At 42.5% G+C, this 8,631-nt stretch overlaps 1 protein-coding gene across 1 annotated transcript; it reads right to left on the bottom strand.

The window, feature by feature from the left end:
* Positions 1-376: 376 nt before the first annotated feature.
* On the bottom strand, positions 377-2,710 carry LOC140279652 (LRRN4 C-terminal-like protein). Its single transcript, XM_072374807.1, has 2 exons — positions 2,603-2,710; positions 377-1,848 (listed from the first exon to the last, which is right to left on the bottom strand). Exon 2 carries the CDS (start codon positions 1,833-1,835, stop codon positions 1,221-1,223), a length of 615 nt encoding a protein of 204 aa, XP_072230908.1. The 5' UTR covers positions 1,836-1,848; positions 2,603-2,710; the 3' UTR covers positions 377-1,220.
* Positions 2,711-8,631: the final 5,921 nt, after the last annotated feature.

The raw sequence follows: 8,631 nt of genomic DNA, 5'->3' as shown, positions 1-8,631 counted from the left end.
CAGCAGCGCCGTGACGGCAGGCAGACCAAAGGGGAAGGGAAGCGTTGCTGCGAGACATGCAGAGACTTGAATATGAGATAAAGTGGGAGGATTGAGACATTAGACTCTTCTTTTTTCCATCATGGCAGAAGAGCCTGAGGCTCCTCAGCAGCCCGCTGCTGCAGTGTTGACTGGATGCTTCTGCTGGAATAAGGCAAGCCTCAAAAAATCTGTATCCTCTCTAAAAGGCTATTGTGTGACAGCTGGAAAAACAGTGCACTGGACGAGCTGCTGACGCTACATCCGATACCAGAAGAGAAGGAAAAACACACCCATTCAAAAGCTGTTACAAAGCACCGCTTTTTATTTGTCTTTTTTGAGTTTAATGAGATTTTTTTAACAAACACACAGTAGCTCAACTCTTAAAAAGTGACAGTAGTTCCAGAAATCCTGTCCAGGTGTCAAACTCTGCAAAGGCAACGAACCAAATAATGGAAAAGCATAAATAACACAGCACATCATTCACTTAAACTCTCCCTAATGCCACGATCAAGCTATCCACACGGGATTTAAATACAGAATGAAAATAACTCTCACAGAGAGTTGAAAGAAAAGCTTTTCTCTGTGCTACAACATGTCAACAGCTCCATCTGAGTTAAATGTATCTTACAGCATCCTACCTTCTGCCAGCTGCCTTTGTGGCAGATTTTGTCACAATTTTAAGGAATATTTTTAGTTTTAATCTTCATGTGGCCGTTTCACAACTTCTTTATTCTTTATTCTGCAGCAAGTAGCCATCAACAAACACTTTGTTTTTTGGATGTTTTAGCTAAGATTGAGGGTTGTTGTGCTTTCTGTTGCTCAGTTAGACAGTTTAAAGTCGGGGCCTAATGCTGGGATGTGCTTTCTTGCGAATTTGTAGTGAGAATTTGCTTCTTTTTTGTTTGTCTTCTTGTTTTATTCATTATTATTTTCCATGCAGCTACTTTTCAGCTGACGGCTCCAGGAGCTTCCTTGAAAGACACCATGGGGTTTTCAAAATATATCAGCACTTAAAGCAGGAAAAAACAAAACCAGTTCTATGTTATGATAAGTCGATGAACCCCGTTTCCTCCTTTTTTGAGAAAGCCTCTTGGCGCAGACATTTTAATGTTAATTAACTGTAAAGAGTCTCATGGGCTTGTCTCTTTGAGTGTCCAGCCTTTGGAGTCGGCTGTGTTGCCCGTAGAGATGCTGGCGTCCTACTTCCTTTGCCTGCTGCACCTCCACAGGAGGATGACCAGCAAAAGGAGCAGCAGGAAGCCCAGGGCTCCCCCGATGAGCCCTGCCGTCAGAGCCCAGTTGTCCTTGGGCTGGTACATCATGCACGACCTGTCGCTTTGCCCGGCATCATTCACAGCAATCACACAAACTTCAGTGATGTTGTTTATCTCGCCCACTGCACCGCTCCTTTGGTCTCTCCTAAATCTCTGCTTTTCTTGCCCTCCTACTGTCACAATATAGGACGTGACCTGTGAATATGGTTCGCACCAGCGGAGCACAACATCTGACCCGTTCCAGGACACTGATTTAAGGTCTGGGACCCCGGGACGCTCGTCATATAAGGTGAAGCCTGGGCACAAGCAGTGGTTGGAGTCAGACAGGTTCGCACAAGGGATCTGGCCCTCGCGGCAGGGATTGTAGTCGCAGCGCTGAAAGCTCCCGCCGCCTGGAGACAAAGAGGTGACTGTATCGTCATAGTCATCGTAATCCTCCTGGGGAAACGTCCCTGAGACTCCGGATGTTGTGGGCAGCGGACAGTAACCTCTGATGGAAACCAGGCATAAGATCACGAGGGGAAAAGGAAGGTTCCTCATGACAATCGTTGTGCTGGAGATCATAAAAAGCAAAATTTCATCAATTAGGTGGAAAATCTGTTTGTTTTTTTCTACATTAATGAAGTAAATCGGCCCCTTGGGATTACTGCTGGATGCACATCTGTTGACTCAAGTTTTATCTGTCTTGTATGAAAGAGCCTGTATGAGGACATACTGTCCTGTTATTCCTCCGCTAACTGCATCTTTCAAAGCTTTTATGACTGCAAAGCGAAGGGCTACAAATCATTTAGATTGATTTGCTCCTTTTGCTTAATTGAAATCAAACGCCTGAACTTGGAGGCGACGTTTTCTCAAAATGCGGTCACTTAATCAGCTGACATGCAATCCCCTGTGGCTTTTGTCAATGATTTAGAGTGTTGTTTACAGAACTGCTTGGATTATTCCTCATTTGTTAACATTTGGAGGTATTTCAGTCCGCATCAGCATTCCAGGCGGTATTGTGCAACAGGTCCAAATGCCTACACACCCAAGACCGAGCCTGATCAGCTGGATCTGGTTACAGAGAAAATGCCTGTGTGATTCTCACAAGGATCCACACGAATGAACCTGAAGTGTCATCTGAGGTGAACATTGCAGAGAAGCCCATTCAAAGTAAGCCTCCCAAGCTAAGAGCGTGTTTAAATTCCCTGAAAGCAGAGCAGGCGCCCTCCTGAATACTAACTCACTGGGAATTCTTTGTTTCCACCAGCCAAACTCCCTTAACTTGCTCAAAAGCTGCAGCTGTGTGAAATGGTAAAAGAACTTACCTGCTGCCTCAGTTTGAAATCTTTATCAGAATGAGCTCCTTTCTCCTCGTCTTTCCTTGACTTGCTCCCTCTTACTCTTTCTACCCCCCTTTATATGTTTTCCTCCTGTCCAACAATCACCTCCTTCTTTCTGCCCTCCCACAGCCCCCCCTCCTCATTCCCGACCTCGCTGCACCAGCTCCACCTCCTTTCCTGCTGAATACTATGTGGCTGTGACTGAGTGACACACAGTGGAATTACTACAGTCTCCCGTTGGTTAGATCACCGCTATTCAATGCAGACGAAGTGAACCGCACGAATTCTTGTTGCATTCTTTCATAATGGGCAGGTTATTCAGAGTGTGTCTCACTTGTTAATGAGCAATGAGCACTTGTTCTCCTTTTTAGGTGTGAAATGAGGTTTGGAGAATCTATACGTCAGGAATTGAAATGAATTGAAACTTGTCATTTAGGTGAAAGGTTACCCACCGTCTACCCAGAATCCATTATGATGTGTGTGGCTGCTAATGTGCTATTTTTATATTGGTTTAAGTAACAAGCAGCAAGCGCTAATGTCAGGAAATCTTTCCTGAGATGAGAAGAAGTGAACGAGACGGGATGCAACAGCTGCAGCCGCAAATCCAGCTGTTCCCTGGTATCTCCAAGCTGCCTTCAAGCTGCAGAGGAGACCAGTGATGACAGTCGTGTTCTCCTCAGCCTGAAGAACCGACTGAATGCCTCCTACTTCTGCTAAAGCAAACAGATGTGATGCTCCTGTCTGGCACCTTTCAGTTCGAACAGTTTACACATCTGGAAACTATTTGGACAAAAACTACGGCAAAATGCAGAGAAAACAGAACTGAACTACCTTTAGCAGAAATAACATGAAGCAATCGCCTCATTTGAGAGAAATGTTGGCTCATTGTTTTTTTTTTATTTTTATGCTCATTAGTGTTTGAACAGCTCCCTTAAGCACCCAACACAACCAGGCTGAGGTCTGGACTTTGTCTGGACCTTGATTCTTTTCTTTTTCACACATTCTGTTGTAGATTTGCTGCTGTGTTTGGGATTTTTGTCCTGTTGCATGAACCAGTTGAGCTAAGCTCAAGTTGAGTTAAGCTAAGCTCAACTGGATAGTGTAGTGGTATGATTGCCATCTTCCATGTGGGAGACCTGAGTTCAAATCCCTGGCATGAAAGGTACTGCCTCCAGTAGGGGTCCTTAGGCAAGACCCCCTTACCCTATCTGCCTACCTGTAAGTCGCTTTGGATAAAAGCGTCTGATAAGTACATAAACATAAACATAAGCTTTAGCGAGATGGCCTAACATTTGGTATCCAGAGGAGTTCATGGTGGACTCGATGACTGGAGGGTGTCCAGGTCCTGTGGCTGCAGAACCAGCCCAGATCATCAGCCCTCCACCACCGTGCTTCACAGCTGGTACGAGGTGTTTGTACTGATATGCTGTGTTTGGTTTCCTCCACATGTGCTGCTGTGAATTATGTATTTTGTCAAATACAAAATGACAAAATGACGCAATTTTAATCTATTTTCTTAAACCTGAAGTTGTATTTTATCTTACATATAAGACGCAGTGACGAACAGATCATCTGAAAGAGGGTGTCGTCCCTTTTAACATCAACTTTACATGTAATTGAACAGGAACCAGCTTACTGACAAGGATTAGCACCATGAACATCTCTTTCCCTTTCATTCTCACGTAACTATCCTTGTTGTTAGTCACTTCTCTTCTTCCTTTAAGTGTCTAACTGTGGGTGAGGGAAGTGTTTTGTACATAAAGCAGGGACTGTGTTTATCTCAGTGTGAGGAAGATGCACATATCTGTAACCAGGATACGTGTGGGCATTTTCATATATTGTGTAATATGGATTTAGTGCATGTGGGCTATTTTGTTTTAATGTAATACCTTTAAACATTGGCTACGTCTGCTTTTTCCTAAACCGCTCAGTTAGTGATTGCTTCAGCTTTCGCAGAGTGAGTCAGATGTGGGTTCATGAGGACTTTACTCACTATAAAACCCAGGAAATACTGCAAGGCATAAATGTTTATCTAACTGGGAACAAAGATTAAGTGACTGGCAGTGTGAGCTATTTAGAGGCAGAGGTGATATTCCACAGCAAGGGATGTTTCTGTGGATCTGACACTTATTCAAGCAGATGGTAACTGTTAGACGGGGGGGTTGCATAACACCACATCGCTCTGGCCCTCTTTGCCACAGACACACCACCATCAGTTTTTCTGCTTTTCACATCAGAAATGACTTAATGAGTTATTTTAGTTTATGAAAGGCAGCTCCCCAAATGAAGACCACAAGGTCCCTTTATGACACGACCGGAGGATCTTCAGAAGAAATGGGATGTCGGACTTAAGCTGCAGTCATGACAAATGTTTGGCAGAATAACGCCCCCCTTCACATGGTTATTTCCTGATGGGAATAGGCGTTTAACTGAGGTGCCAGATGGGCCCACTGACTCCTTGGACTGGGCAAAGGCAACCCATGAAACTAGAAACTAGAGAATACCACTTAATGTAAAAGATACATTTATCACTTTAGAAACAAACAGTATTCAGGCACATTTTCCTGATATTAATGTAATGAGTTCAGTAGGACAGACAGTCCTCTGCGGACAGTTACACCCAATGACTCGCCTCAACTTTGTGAAGTTATGACAGAAAATATCAGTCGGATTAAACATTAGAAGGAGCTCAGTGTCTCATGTTTGTTAGAAGCGATTCTGATGTGAAATCATAGATTTGTTTAAACTGAAACACTCCAAAAAGTCATGGGAAATAATGGTGAATACGGAGGACTTGCTCAATGTCTTTCAGTTGCACCGGGTGTGGAGGATCCTAATTAGGTCTCATGATGTATTGCACTGACGAAGAACAGGTCATCTGCGAACTATCACAGTTTAAGATATATTTGGCCAGTTTCCCAACTTAGGCAGGCCATGAAATGCACACTGTGGAAGTGAGAAGAAGTGTTTATCTTCTTCCCAGAGTCTGCACAAGCAAGAGGTCAACGCCTGGTGCAGAGCTTGAACCCTGAAAGCATCATTTTGGAATATTTTTCTCCCCAAATGGCTGCTGCTGCACTACTGCACCATTGAGCCAGTTCTCCCTGAGGCTTGACTTTCAGGCCGACAATCAGGATCGCTTTGACTCAGCTCTGGCTTTGTAAAAAACACTTCTGGCAGACATACTTGTATAAGAGACCAGTAACAATAAAGGCCAGCTCAAAGCCTCACTAATAATGTGTTAACCAGCGATGCATTTAAGGTGATGTTTAAACATTTAAAGGGCTCCATATCTACGTGTTCTTTTGCCAAAAACGGACACTGCAATATATCAAGAAACACAATTTAAAAAAAGCACAACATGAGGAATTATAGAGAGCGTGAAGCTGACATCAGTGTCTGTTTGATTGAACGCTACGGTGTATTCCTGCTTATCCTGAGGCTTTCTTTTGTATGAATGAGCCCTGATTCTAACTCCAGGATACTGTTTTGGACGGTAGGATCAGCTTCTAACATCATATCAGTCCATTTCCACTCATAACAAATCCTGAATGTAACTGTCCACTGTATATTATATTATTATAATTATATTATATATATATATATATTGGATTATGATTACAATGCATTGAATTCCAATTGGCTTGAATTGGACTATATTATTTAAGTGCCTTGAGATGACAGTTGTTGTAATCTGGCGCTATATAAATAAAATTTAATTGAATTTAATTGTATATAACACATCTTTACGGTGACTATAATGAGTCAAAACCCCACTGCGTGTGTCTCTAAGAAATAAACTGACTGCTGAATGTAATCTGTGGTTAAGGCCCATCTTCTTTTTTTCTTTCTCCACGAGACTTGACAGCCAAACAAGACGAAAACTCATCAGGCAGCAGCGGTTGTAAACGGAGGTAACAGAAGATGGCGCTCCTGACCCAGAATGCAACATGGCGTGACGTAAAAGAACATTCTCCACTGAGATGATGGTGGTCGGCTGAACTCCCGTCAGGGTTTGAGTGATATGCTGAAATCTGCCATGTGAATGACATCAGAATGTCCTTCTGTGTGGAAAACTCTGCATCCTCTATAAAGTATATTTTTAAAATATGTTGGAGTACTTATACTCAGTGTCTTACTGGAAGTAGAAAGTGTTAAGATCCCTCTCAGTTTGGAGAATGAGATTTAGCTGTAGCTCAAAGCCTATTTTCACCACTAAAATAACTCATTTGTCAAAGACTTTATGGCGGTTCAAACTGCTTCGTTGGGGAGTTTTGCACCTTGTCACTAAATGTGGAGAATGTCGCCACACGCTGTTGCAACCGAGGGACTGTGGTGGAAAAAACGGCGGACCAGCCTGTGATTCAATAGAATAGAATAGAATAGAATTGATTCAGAGAGTGTGTGACTGAGTAAAGGCTGTTGGATCCACAATGAAGCGTTTGCTCAAACTGCTTTGAAGTTTCTGAGGTTTGAGTTGTTTCAGCTTGCAAAAAAATGGTCTTTGGAATGGAATGGAATAGAGTAGAGTAGAGTAGAATGGAATAGAATAGAGTAGAATAGAGTAGAAAAGAATGGAACAGAATATAATAGAATATAGTAGAATAGAATGGAATAGAGTAGAATAGAATAGAATAGAGTAGAATAGAGTAGAAAAGAAAAGAATGGAACGGAATAGAATAGAATAGAATATAGTAGAATAGAATAGAGTAGAATGGAATAGAATAGCCTGTATTGTCATACAGTGCATACATATAACGAGAATCCGATGCCACTATGCAAAAAATAGAAAATAAAAACTAGAAAATATATTGATATAAATACAATTCACAAAAAATAGAAAATTAAACTAAACTAAATAGAATTAAAAAATACAAATGTACAATAACTGTAACAGTTGGATTTGTTTGAGAGCCACAACTAAAACATTGTGACCCTTGTGACCAAAGCAGTGGTAGAAATAAATAGACAGCAGTAATGTTATTGCACATAAGAGCCATTTCAGCTGTTGCACAAGACCGTGTTATTGCACAGTTTGTGTTTAGTGAGGCATTTGTGAGTGACTGTGGTGATTAATTGTGGTTATAGCTCTGGGACAGAAGCTATCCCTGAGTCTATTTGTCCTTTATTTTTTATACATGTAGCGCCGTCCAGAGGACAACGAGTCGAACAGTTGGTGGAAGGGATCCTTGATTGTGTTTTTGGCTCTGCTGAGGTAGCAAAAGCTGGCACTTACATCCAGACTGCTGGGCAGAGAGCAGCCAGTGATCTTCTGGGCTGTGTTGATGACTCTCTGCAGTGCTTCTGTGACCCATGTCTGAGTAGCTTTTAGCTTTAGCTCAACCACTATTAAACTGAGTGGAGGTAAGACATATATGTATATATATTGTAAGGATTTTTGGGTATTTAATTGAAAGTTGCTTGTCAGGTAAAGGAGCAGAAAGAAGGGGATGATCAAAGATTGTAAAATGTATGCAGACAACATGCAGCAAACTGAGCTGCATCAAGGAGCCTCAGTCTCTGTGCATGTTATCCAACCATCTATTCTCTCTACTCACTTAACCCATACCTGCTTAATCCAGTTCAGGGTTGCTGAGGGGGCTGGATCCTATTCCAGCTGTCATTGGGTGAGAGGCAGGTTACACCCCGGGGAGGCTGCCAGTACATCACAGGGCCACACTGAGACAAATGGGATAAACAACCATGTAGTTGCATGTTTTTGTTGGATGGTGGTAGGAGGGCGGAATACCTGTAGAGAATCCACGCATGCACAAAGAAAGGCTCCAGTCGGTGTAACTGAACCGGAAAAGTAGAAAGTGGGATTCTTTGCAACTCGTGGCTACAACAAAACTGGGCTTTGTATGGAGGGAGAGAAGCAAAAAAAGAAGAAGAAGGATAGCCACTTTAATCCCCTTTGACTGCCAAAAATCAATCTCGAAGACCCTTGGGTGCCTTCGAGTCTGAACCCAGGGTGAAACACAACAGGAAGAGCCTATCTGTGACGTCATTTGTAC

The sequence above is a fragment of the Leuresthes tenuis genome, unplaced genomic scaffold, assembly GCF_036924035.1.
Source record: "Leuresthes tenuis unplaced genomic scaffold, fLeuTen1.0.hap1 SCAF_21, whole genome shotgun sequence".
Classification (NCBI taxonomy): Eukaryota; Metazoa; Chordata; class Actinopteri; order Atheriniformes; family Atherinopsidae; genus Leuresthes; species Leuresthes tenuis.
Note: the sequence above shows the minus strand (reverse complement) of the source record. Positions and strands in the feature narration are given on the sequence as shown.

What these genes read in the sequence shown, in the direction of transcription:
- LOC140279652 (XM_072374807.1), bottom strand. Translation starts at nt 1,835, where the DNA reads ATGAGGAACCTTCCTTTTCCCCTCGTGATCTTATGCCTGGTTTCCATC.